The sequence below is a fragment of the Rosa rugosa genome, chromosome 5, assembly GCF_958449725.1.
Source record: "Rosa rugosa chromosome 5, drRosRugo1.1, whole genome shotgun sequence".
Lineage (NCBI taxonomy): Eukaryota > Viridiplantae > Streptophyta > Magnoliopsida > Rosales > Rosaceae > Rosa > Rosa rugosa.
In genome coordinates, this window is record NC_084824.1 from 51,731,527 (window position 1) to 51,744,174 (window position 12,648).

The window sequence follows — 12,648 nt, forward strand, 5'->3', positions numbered from 1 at the left end:
GTGAGATTGATCCTATGAATCCTGCAACACCCTCTTTTTTTTTTTTTCTTTTTTTGTGAATCCTGCAACAGATTCATTCATCAAGTTTCAGAAGTAGCATATGACCTCAATGCCTTGTTCAGACAACTGTTATCATGTGACTGATCTTATTTGCCCACAGTAGACAGCTTTTCAACAAAAGTTAACTCCCCCCCTCTTCCCAGATTTCAAAAGATTATAAGCTTTGCAAACTGGCAATTCCCCTAAACTCATTTCCACACTTCATTATGTGTCAGGCATCACAAACAAATCTCTTTACACATAAATATAACAGTCACAAAACTCGATTTTCTTCTGCAACTCTAGACTTTGAAATTCAAAAAGTGGATTCCCTAGACATATAGTACGGAGCTTCTTCTCAAGTTAAACTATTTACGCAGGAATATGTGTACAAGAGAAGTGTTAACCAAAGTTCTGCATAAAGTTTAACCTTGCTGTCATTGCCTGTCAATATGTGATTGCTTTACAGCATGCTCAGTGGTCAACAAATTAGTGCCTATAAAGATAGGCAGTTAGATATGGATCTGTGTGGATTAGAAGCAATCTGAATGGCTGAATGCCATTCAGAGTTTTAGCATGTTATAACAAACTGTAATATACCATGTGACTTACTGTGAGTGAAAACCCTCACTTTGGGGTGGACGAGGAATGATCTCCAAGAAATTTCCAACGGGGTCGCATCGCACCAGTCGAAGGTAATCCAATCTCCAAGATACCCTTCATCCATTTAATCCGGTTTACAAGTTCCTCCAAGTCCAAAAGTGCAGCTTCTAATGTATCAGAGTTCATTGAATTTAACACTATGTCTTCATGAGCTTTCTTTCTCTTTACGGGCTTAGTGTTATCAAGTATGTCTACCCTTGTTGTAGTTGCCTCCATTTCATTTGATGCATCTTCAACATGCAATTTTGAAACGCCATCTGAGAAACTCATCTTCCCAAACCCACTATCTGCCACATGAGTTTTCTTTCTCTTTAAGGGCTTTTTGTTATCAAGTATGTCTACCCTAGTTGTAGTTGCCTCCATTTCATTTGATGCATCTTTAACATGCAATTTTGAAACAGTATCTGGGCAACTCATTCTCTCAAACCCACTATCTGCCACATCAGACTCCATATTTGTTTCTGCAGCTGGTGTGTCCTTTCCTGTTAAAGGTTGCTTGACACCAGCAATAGCTTGGACATCCCTACTTCCATCACCCAAAGATTGGACCATCAAGCTTGCAATGTCCCCTGCAACAACATTCCCCCATCTTAATCAAATCATCGTGCAATTAATTCAAGTTCCATGAATAAACGAATAAACTTAGGTTGCATCAGAGTCAAAGAAAGTAAAGGAAAAAAAAGGATTTGGATTTCAATACCAAGCTTAAATTGGTTAGCTAGGAAAAGTTAAAACAAAAGGATAAAAAAACAAGGATAAATTTCAGTTTAGTACCCTGTGGTTTGGGGGTAACATCATGTCAGTCCCTGCTCTTTCAATTTGATCAGCAACACCCCTGTGCTTTCAATTTCAATCAGCCGTGCCCAAATTTTACTGTTCCGTCCAATTTAAACGTTAACTTTGACTGGATTGACAAAGTAAAATTTGGACGGAACAGCAAAATTTGGGCACGGCCGATTGAAATTCAAAGCACAGGGGTGTTGCTGATCAAATTGAAAGAGCAGGGACTGACATGATGTCACTACCAGAAAACTTGTCTTTTACGACGCGCAAATTACGGCGTGCATAAATTGTGCGCTGTAAAAGAGTGTCATTTACGGCGTGTTTTTTTGTGTGCCGTAAAAGACTTTCCTTTCTGGTCTTTTACGGCGTGCTTTGCATGTGCGCCGTAAATGTCATGTTATATTTACGACATGCTTTTTTGTGTGCCGTAAAAAACTTTTCATTTTAGTCTTTTACGGCATGCTTTTCATATATGCTGTAAATGAGGTGATTTTAAAGTCATTTACGGCCTATATTACTGTGCGCCGTAAATGACGAGCAAAAATTTCAGAATCCCGCTGACCTAAATTCTAATTTGCCACCAAACCTTTCAGATTCCAAAAAATAAAACCTAACCGCAAACCCAGATCTCTCTCTTCATCGATCTCCCATCTCGTTTCCTCTTCTTCTCTTCATCCTCACTCATTGATGAAAAGGCCGATGCCAATAATCTGGTCATCAGGTGAGTACTTCTCTCTCATCTCTCCCAAATTCAATTGGGGCTTGTTTCTGATTTTTTTATTTATGAATTCATTTAGATCTGAGGAATAACGTGCAGCTGGTGTTGAAGAAGTGTGAGCCCATGACCACGATCGAGATTTCAACAATCGCATAGAACGCGACACCACGAAGCACTTGAACAAGAACAACTCGCTCGGACTCAAATGCAGCGAGGCCAAAAGCGCAGAGAAGACTCGGTTCTCGCCGGAATTGAAGAATCTCTTCACTCTGGAATCTCCGTCGTTCACTCTGGTTTTGGCGCGGAGGTATTCGGCGGCGAGGCGGGAGTGGAGAGACTTGATTCTATCCTGATTCTGGTCCAGCACAATTGCGTCCAGCCCTTTACCCAAGAATCCAGTAATTCTTCTGCTCATCTCAATTTTTTTTTTGGGGGTTTTTGATTATTTCAATCTGTTTCTTAAAACCCTAGATTGGATTGGTTCAATTTGAGTAAAGTTAATGGCTTTTTGTGAATTCCTTGTCTCAATTTTTTTGGGGGTTTTTGATTCTTTGAATCTGGTTTGTAAAACTCTAGATTGAATTGGTTTAATTTGAGTAAAGTTAGTTGCTTTTTGTGGATTTGTGGTGATGCAGAGGCTGGGCGTAAAGTTCAGTACATTGCGGTGTATGATATAACATACTCCATCGACTTAGGTTTGCAAAATTTCTGGCGGTTGTGGCCCAGGAGCTTGATTTAGTTCATTTTTTTGTGTATTTTTTGTTTGGTGAATTTTGGGGGTCGGATTGGTGTTTTATCTACATTTGCTTTGTTTTGGTAGTGCAAACAATTTCTTGCTGGTCTACTTGAGCACGGCAGACTTACACAGCAACAATTAATGGACAGAGCCAATCAGAAATCCAAATCAAATAGCAGTCAAGGTATTGCTTTAATGTTTGACCTATTTGATATCGGAAAATGATGAATTCAATAGTGTTCTTTTGTGGGAAGGAAAAGAGAATTTAATGGGATGTTGTGATTAAATGTACTTTTTTTTTTGTGCTCTCCATGCCTATACATGCTATTTTCTATTGGGGATAGTAAGTACTGTTTCTGGGTTTTCTTTCTGCAGTTCAGAATGCTGCTCAAGATAACTTTGTTAGACTTGTGACTGCTCGTTTTGTTGAACGTTGCCCGGCCCCTGAACCACTTCTTGAAGAAGCACCTGAACAAGAAGGTCCAAAGAAGCCACGCTCTAAATCTGCTAAGGTAATGCAACTAGATATTTTGTGTCAAATATAATATATTATGTTTCGGGTAGGCCTCTTTGATGTGGGGTGTTTGATTATTAAAACTTTTGTTACATTTGTTGACAGAGATTGAGTTGTATCGGTGTTTGAATAGTGTGATTTTAAGCTCCTCTCAATTATTAATTAATCTTCACATGATTACTTATGTAGTGACATCAATTAACCTAATGACAAGTTGGCTAATTTGTTAATGCTTTTGTGTTTGGCTCGATACATATACCCCTTATGTCTATATCAGATAACTCTAACAGTCCCTTAATAATAAAAATACTCCAATCAAACAACAGATTTGGAAGAATCAAACAACAGACTTATCTAATAAAATTTTCTGTCAATTATGTTCCTGCACCAAAATCACTAGGGCACACATTTTTTGATGTTCAGTACTTGCCAGATCCCTTGTGGGGTGCAATGACAATTCTACTTGCTTTTCTCACAATGTCATTTCTGTTTCTGCAATAAAAGAAGTGCTACCTTGTTTATATGATATCAGGACCTGTCTATAGTCTCTAGACAATGTTCTTTATATCTTCTTCATTATCCCTTGACCTAACAGAACCTTGATGATGCTCTCATGCTCTTCCATGACTTCTGATTCAGGAATTATGACCACAATATTATTGGCACTTCTTCATATAAACAGAGGGCATGCCAATATTATTACTGAAATGGCGGAGGTATTCGGCGGTGGTGACGAGGCGTTGCGATTGAGAATTGGAGCTGAGCACGCCATTATTTACATCGATAGAGCCTCTGTAGGGATTTGAAGGAGATAGGCCTTGACCTTGGCTGCGATTTTTCATCTCCGCCTGTGCAGGTAACTGTAATATCTTTATCGATTTGAAATCGATTTGTGTAGTTGTGCTATTGTGAAGTTTGTGTTTGTTTTTTTCTTATATTTTTTTTACACAAGTTTGTATTTGTTTTATGCATAGACGATTTCCAATTAACATTCTCAACATTGGAAACCGCTTGCAAGAACTTCTTTATGGTTGTTAACTATTGGAGCTTGAATGATAATAATCCTTGTTCTTCACTGTGCTTAATATGTTGTACACACTACAAAACTAAAATTTTATGTTATGTCTCTCTATTGATGTAGTTGTATGAGCTCTTGGGCTGTCTGGGTTATAACTCATTCCGTTCAAGTGTTTGTCTTGTGTTTTCATGTTATGCAGAATATCTGTCTTGTACAAGTGCATTTGAAGAGAGACAAAGAGTTGGTTATTCAAATCACTAACAGTTTCAAATATAGACATGGTGTTTTGATTGAATTTTGATTACATGCCAAAAGTATTATGTTGGCCACACCTAAGATTGAAGCTGAATGACGAATACTTTGACAGAAATGATTTGAAAATCATATTTTCATTGATTCAGACTAGAACCAGAAGATCACAGTTCACTAGCCATCACCACCTAAATTCAGTGCAACAAAGTCCAGTTTTATTATATATCTTATTCTCTGATAAGTTGAATTCTTGTTTTTTCTTTTTGAAAATTGAATTATTGATCTTGATACTTGTTGGTGCATAACAACAGGTCAGTCCAGACCTCTATGGTGACAGCAACACGATGTCAATATACTTGTCTGGAAGGTAAAATCATATTAGTTGCTACTTCCAGTTAGGTTTTTATTTTTAGGACTGCAACTTGGTGAGGCACAAGAAGTTGTTATGGGTTATTTAGTACTATGGACTGAACCCTTGCTTTTAGGACAACTTGGTGAGGCACAAGGAAGTTATTATGGGTTTAGTTCAGTTCATATAGGGCTGTGAGTCTTGTGACAATGAGTTACAATCTTGTAGAGTAGGTGAAAGAAATGAATGTAAAGTAGTGTAGGAAATGGATTCTCCTTTACTTGTAAGCAAATTTTATATGATGTACAATGATTATATAAATGAAGTTTATTTTACTAACAAAAATATAGAATCAAGAAATAATAAATAAATTGTGAATTTTTTATTATTAATTTTTTTTTAATTTTTTCAAACATCATTTACGGCGTGCATGATATGTGTGCAGTAAATGTAACTCTCATTTACGGCATACATTTAACTCATTTACGACGCATATTATAACTCATTTACGGCGTGCATAGTAAGTGTGCCGTAAATGCACCTCTCTTTTACGGCCCACTTTTAGCTCATTTACGACGCACGCTGAGACTCATTTACAGCGCACATAATGTGTGCCGTAAATGATAGTTGTCTTTTACGGCATGTCCATTTACGGCCTGCATTTGTGGGCCGTAAAATGTCATTTATGGCGCACATTGTGGGCCGTAAAAGACCTTTTTTCTGGTAGTGTGTTACCCCTAAACCACAGGGTACTAAACTGAAATTAATCCAAAAAACAAACTATAGGTAAAATGCAAAGAAATATAAAGGGCACAATCCAAGAGCAAGGGGAAGAAGTTAGGGTAACATTTTGATTGCAGGCAACCAAACAAGCAAATCATAAGAAATTTAATACCTAACATCTACAAAATACTACAGTCCCATGGAGACACTAACCACAATTTAGCCCTTGATGTTCTCTCTTTCTTTGTAGTGTATGTTTGTACATCTTGTTCTCTCCCATTTGTGAAAGACAAAATAGAAAATTTTGGTTGCTACAAAGTTTACTTGACCAAGAACCAATAGGATATCCCATCAACATCAAATCATTCTTTCAACTTGATATCCTACTACCCAGGCACACATATATGCTTTTGAGCACTGACAAGTGAAATGTATGTCTTACCTTGATTATCAGGCTTAATTACTCGAGCACAAGGACGCCCATTTTCACTCTCCTGCAACCGCAAAGGCATACCAAACAACTTAGTATAGAAGAAACAGCAACTGCTTTTCTTTTCAAGTTGATTAGAAAGCATCAACACCTACATAGTAGGAGAACCACCTACAGTGAACAAAAAGTGGCTTTAAAACACTGGTACAAACTAAAAATCAAAAGTTGACATGGGTCCTGGTTGGCACAGTGGATTCTCTCATTCACTGTTGCACAAGAACTGTTGCATTTAAAATGAATCAGGATTCCCATGATGGCAACAAGAATCAGAACAAAAAAAGAAATCAGAGGAAATAATAATAAATGAAAAAATATAATATTTCCACAACTTCCAACAGTCGAAGATTTCAAGAAAACTAGATCCAAGTTTGATGTTCAAACTGCAAGAGTGAAGTGACATTTTCCTCAGAAAGTGAAAAAATTTCTCCAATGATCAAAATACTTAGTTAGCTACTACATGAATTAGAAAGATTGAAAGAGAAAGATAGGGAGAAAGATAAAGAGGAAAAGAAAAGCCATGATGTACTAAAATTATACTGTAGAAATCAAATGAAAAGATTGAAAACTGGATAATCCTAATTTAAAGGATGAGAAAAGGGCAAACTGGAGGAGGACTAAGAAAATATTCAATAAGCAGAACAGTGAAAATAACTTTGTAACTTCATAATCATGTTAATGAGTGGCACTCATCAAGTACCAGTTTCATGAACTGCCACATCATCATCATAGAGACGTGAACTTGCAAGTTTTTGACAACTCAAAACTGCAGATTATTAAGAAGAAATCAGTTCAAGGATTATTCTCTTTTAAGTTTAGGTGCAACATTTGATATTTGCCCTTAAAATATAACTTTGCATAGAAGAACATAAAAAGAGAACAGGAGAAATGAGAGCAGGACAGGAGAAATGACACAGATAGATGAGAACAGGAGAAATGAGAGCAGAAAAGGAGAACTGAGAACAGGAAATGAGACAGATAGATGACTAATGGACTGTCGGTACCTTGGATGTAGGCACTGTCCAACCGCCTTCTAGAGACCAATTCAGGGATGCACGCAAGTCGTTGCAAGAAGCCTCATAGGTCTCTCCTTCAACTCCTTCACCAACAGGAGGACGTGGCAACTCAACCTGGAAAACATAGAGGACACCAGTTAACAAATAACAGCACAGTATCTTGACCATCAAGGTAACTAAATTGAAGCTTTTGTTGATCATGAAATAGGATACAAACAGGATGGTAGAGTGAATAGATGCATGCAATATTTTTTTTTTTTTCAGAAACAAAGAAATTTTCAAGTATTAACAAACCATGCAATAATACTTATCAAAGATAGGTATTCACTCAGCCTTATGATAGCAAAAGGATAACTTATAACTTAACCGATAAAATCTGCAATTCATTTGATGCAAATGTAGTACATCAAAAAATTAATTTAAACGTGAATAAAGGAAGAAGTGCAGTAAAATGCCCTATGGATAGTTCAGACTCTCACACCCTGTGATGAGATATGTGAATTAAGTCTTGAACCAAATCACGCATTTACGGCATGTCAGCAAGAGTAAATTTGCAAGTTGTTAAGATAGCATGTTGATGATTTTTGTTGTATTAGAACCATATCCAGTGAGTCTACACCAAAACATTAAGCTGATGATGCCTTATGACTGGAATGGTAAATAGCATAGAACTCACAGGGGAAGAAAAATGCTGAACACGTACTCCAAACAAACCACGGCATAAAAAGATATATGAGAGTAATATATCAACTACCTTAACTTTTTCATCCCCTAACACTTCTGCTACTTTTCCAGACCAATAACAATCATCCTTCCACCAATCAACTAAATCTCCCACCTTCCAGACATCACTGACAATAACTACCACTTCTGATATAGTATTGACATCAGGCCTTTTACTTTCATTATACATAGGAGGAAAGGGAGGACGCATCATCAATATCTTCTCTTTTCTTGTCCTTTTACTATCAGCAGGGTTGCTTTGATATATTTTTTCCCATTTTGATTCTGTAGATGTGAACATCATAAAAATCAGAAAACTATGGAAACATATAAAAGAAAACAAAGTAACCTACTATTTCACCCAAAATATTTATTACGCAACACAACAAAGAAAAAGAATTAAGAATAGATTCAAACATGTAAACAAAATTAAGCAACTATATAATCATAACATTCTTTCACTACTAGAGACCGTTATTCGTTTCCCAGATCATGCATTACTACATAATGATTACCATATGATCAGCAGTTCAAACCAGGATAGTTATGTACCCCTATCTTTGTCTTTCTAGATAAACACAGAACACCTAGAGAACAAGAGTCTAGCAGTTCATAAGACAAGATAGAACCATAGCTTGCATAAGCTAGTGAATAAAAAGAGAAAAATTACCAAAATATATTACTTACTTTCATCTGGAAAGTCATAATAGAATAAGGCACATGACAGTTGACCATTTCTCCAGCCAATATCTTTTATCTGGATGACAAAAGTAACATTATTAGACAAAATAGAATTTTGTTTGGACAGCTTTTTAGCTAATAGTCTAATACTCAACAACAGATAAAAGAGCTAAGAGCTTCAATCATATAAAAGAAACAATCTTACGGTAAAAAGGTCATATCACACAAAACAGGGAATCATAGTGATGTTATGCATAAGTAGACACGATCGTTAAGATTTTTTTTTTTTTTTTTTTTTTTTTTTTGAGAAACAAGTTTTATTGAGATTGATCCAATAAAAGTGGACCTGTGACCCACACAAAAAAAGATAGAAAAACAGTAGAAACCAGAGATCTACACCAAAAACACTTAGATAATGCAGAAACAAAAACTATCCTTAGATTACAGCTGCCCTCCAGTGAAGCAATATATGAGAAAATGCTATAACCTTTAAATTCCGCCAAAACAGAAGCCCATAAAGTTTCCAAAATAGTATTACACTGATAAGTAAAGGTTTTGTGAAGAGAGAGAGAGAGAGAGAGAGAGAGGCAAAAGAGCAGGCAAATATCATATTTAGCTTCCAAAACAGTATTACAGCCCCTTGGATAGCCCAATATTCTTCTCCGATCATAAATATCCAAGTCCAGATAATAAACAAGTACTCCCCATAGCTGCTTACTTGCCTTCTTAAAAAAATACATTAAAAAAATTAAAACAAATATGACACCATGCCACCAACAGCTCACCCACATTAGAGAGAGAGAGAGAGAGAGCAGCCTTGAACTGTGTCCAACCTCAAATCTTACAATGAAATGTACAATGAAAAATGGAGTGCAAAGCAAAAGAATTTTCATTACCTAAATGGTAAGTAACTCCTTGATGTATGAATTAAATAGAATACAGATGCTCTTAAACAATATGTAGGCGATTACTCATACCTCAAACATCATGGGAGCCTACATTTCAAAGACATATCTGAAAAAGGGCAGTATACTAATAGCAAACAATACTTTTGATAAAACACTTATTTCCATCAAAGCCTGATCTTCAAGGTTACTCCTGTAATTTGCAACCAACAATCTTTCTTCTCTAATTAGACTTGTAATGCTCCCGCTCCCATAAAACATTAATGACTAGTTTCACATGTCTATGTAGTTACTTATTCCCTAGTTATATTAGTATTTATAACACTTTTTGAACTGTCATTAATTCTCATATGTTAATATCAAACATTCTCCTTCAATAAAACTCGTCCTCCTTGATAAATCATTCCACTCCAACAATTTTAACCCACCAAATAATGTCTGAAACCTCATAAAAAAAATTCACTGGCCAGAATATTAACTACAATACTTGGTGTGTACTTTCACAACATCCTCATGCCAAATTAGAGATTGCATCTTGATACTAATTCATCTTTGATTGGCCAGTTTCAGTTTCAGAATCTGCATCTTAAAGAGACACTCCCTTCAGTTCATAAATTGTCTTGATAGCCAAACTTCTATATTTGAAGCTTCAATCTTAATATAAACAACCTGTTAACGAGAATTCTGGAAAATCCTAAATCAAAATAGACCAACCCAATACTTTTATGAAAAAGAATAATCTGTCAAAACTTGCTTTTCAAATACTATACTTGTTAACTCTTACTACTGGCTCTTCCTGTTCCCTAAACACACTTTAATAATTCGAGAAAAATTGATGACTTCTTAGTTTATAACTTCTAAGCACTCCAACAGCCTACTATTAATTTTCATGAAATAAAGCCAACTCTGACTTCTGATTATATGCTACAAATGTTTTACAATGGCATGAAGAAGTGAAAACCCTATTTACAAGAAGTTGGAAACTGTTGAATAAAGTAAAACGCTCAACATTAAATGCACATAGATTGAAACAAAATATTTATCATCAATATTTTTTAGAATTATTACAGTGATAGATACCTTACATCGGAACCACGCACCGCGATAACCTTTCATAAATGAACTCCATTCTATGTCTTCCCCAACTTTGAATGGTAGGTTATGCGAGGCCATCATAATCTGTCAAAAACAACACTTAGCTGTGACATGAGCACTTCTAAGTTGCATGCAAATTTTTGGCGAAACAATAAGTAAGCAAACAATATGGGGGAAGCAGTGATAAAAGTAGGGCTCAGTAACTCTTTTTTTTAGTAGGCACTTGATTTGGTAGTGCTTTCTCAGTAGGACTATATAATTAAATACAAGTGGTTCACGAACATGCACTACTGCATTTTCTTGGAAAATATGCTTCTCCGAGAAGCAGTCTTTAAAAGCATGAAAACACATATTTCCTATAGTTGACAAACACTAGAAAAAGAGCTTTCGAAGATCAAGAAGACAATTATTATTAGCACTTCTAAAGCACTGAAAAACCACCCTTAAGTGCTTAAGTTGTTTTCTACATCAATTCTTATGCACAAAAGCAAAGCAATCGAGAGTGAAACAACAAGGAAAGACTGCACAAGGCCTCTCAGATTGAAAGCTATCTAATCTGAAACTCCTTTCTCACCTCTCAATCCTTATGATTCCTCTTAACAATAGGCTTTGTGTTTTTCAAAAAAAGGGACTTTCTAAGAAATGTTTTCTCTTTTAGAAACTTAGTTATTAGGGCAACTTTCGGTTGAATTTGGGACTAAGATGGGATCTTAAATCCGATCTTGCTATGACACATTGGGGGATGGGACACAAAACCACCAAGGTCATCTTTGCGACCGACATGAATGTAGCCATTGGCACCTACACTTGGTCCAGCACCACCCTCTACGCCACCTCCCCTTACCATCATCAACACCACTCCACTGTCACCTCAACCATCACTATCACATCTCAGATCCAAACAAGAACGGGCTACAGAAGCTTTTCCATAAGAGTAAATATGAATTGCTATGAAGATAGAAGAGAGAAATACCTGGAATTCGTTGACCTAACACGCCAATTTGTCTGCGAAGAAAACCCTAAAACCCAAACAAAATCAGTAATTTTCTTGATTATATGATGCAATCAAAACAAGAAAGGAATGAAATGCCTGAAGAAGAAGAAGAGGAGGAAAAGCCTGAAGAAGAAGAAGAAGAAGAAGTATGAGAGAAAGTGGTACCTGAAGGAAATGAGAATTGAGAAGAGTGGAAGAAGGGGAGAGAAGAAGAGCGATAGAGAATTTGGGATTTGTGAGGACTGATCGATTGGATAGGCGCCAAATATAGAGTCTCGGAAAACCAACATTTATTTTCAAAGTGGATATAGTTTTTTTTTTTTTTTTTTTTTTTTTTTTAAAATAGAAGCGTTTCATTGAAAAGGCCACAGCTCATAGAGGGTACAAGGTCCATAAAGGACATGCTCCAGATGGAGTTACAAAAGCAAACCTAAAACTAGGAATGGAAAATAATGAACTCAATTTTAGTTTAAAAATTGTCCACTTATCCAAATACTCTAAGAGATTGTCCACTTACCCAAACACTCTAAGGGGGGTGTATTGTATTTGGATTTGTGCAGACTTTTTTTAAATGACAGACTTTTTGAAAAGTCCACAGACTATTTAAAAAGTTGATAGACTGTTATGGATTTCTTAAAACCATTTATTTTAGCAACAGATTTTTATTGATTCATGAAAATCTATATACTTTATTATGAATGACTTCTACAGATTTCTTAGGATGTACAAAATATAAAATAAATAAAAAACAAAAACAAAAAACAAAAAACAAAAAATAAATAAAACAAATGCAGCCCAAACACAAAACAAAATAATAACTTGTTGTCTCTTCAATGCTGCAGTATCTTCTAATAGAAATTGACTCAAATAAATTATTGTTAGTCTGTCTAGCGAGTTTATTCTCATTCCTAATCTCCCAACAACATAATACACAATGGGTTTGGATCAAGGG

General features: G+C 35.9%; 1 protein-coding gene and 1 long non-coding RNA gene across 8 annotated transcripts; one reads left to right on the plus strand and one right to left on the minus strand.

Annotated features, from left to right (window-relative positions):
* Positions 1-451: 451 nt before the first annotated feature.
* Positions 452-11,996, minus strand: LOC133709643 (uncharacterized). Of its 3 annotated transcripts, XM_062135453.1 has the most exons (9): positions 11,862-11,996; positions 11,676-11,721; positions 10,688-10,786; positions 8,709-8,778; positions 8,053-8,306; positions 7,287-7,412; positions 6,238-6,289; positions 652-1,271; positions 452-535 (listed from the first exon to the last, which is right to left on the minus strand). In XM_062135453.1, the coding sequence occupies exons 3-8, from the start codon at positions 10,781-10,783 to the stop codon at positions 667-669; spliced, it is 1,203 nt and encodes a 400-aa protein (XP_061991437.1). In that variant the 5' UTR covers positions 10,784-10,786; positions 11,676-11,721; positions 11,862-11,996; the 3' UTR covers positions 452-535; positions 652-666. The 3 variants fall into 3 exon arrangements, with proteins under 3 accessions (XP_061991437.1, XP_061991438.1, XP_061991436.1); XM_062135454.1 differs by having other exon boundaries at positions 452-1,271; positions 10,693-10,786; XM_062135452.1 differs by having other exon boundaries at positions 452-1,271.
* On the plus strand, positions 2,304-6,229 carry LOC133709645 (uncharacterized). 5 transcript variants are annotated; one of them, XR_009846335.1, is made up of 5 exons: positions 2,304-2,601; positions 2,839-2,898; positions 3,024-3,123; positions 3,315-3,451; positions 4,093-6,229. It is a non-coding gene; the product is annotated as an uncharacterized LOC133709645 (long non-coding RNA). The 5 variants fall into 5 exon arrangements; XR_009846333.1 differs by having other exon boundaries at positions 2,304-2,898; XR_009846334.1 differs by having other exon boundaries at positions 2,839-3,123.
* Positions 11,997-12,648: the final 652 nt, after the last annotated feature.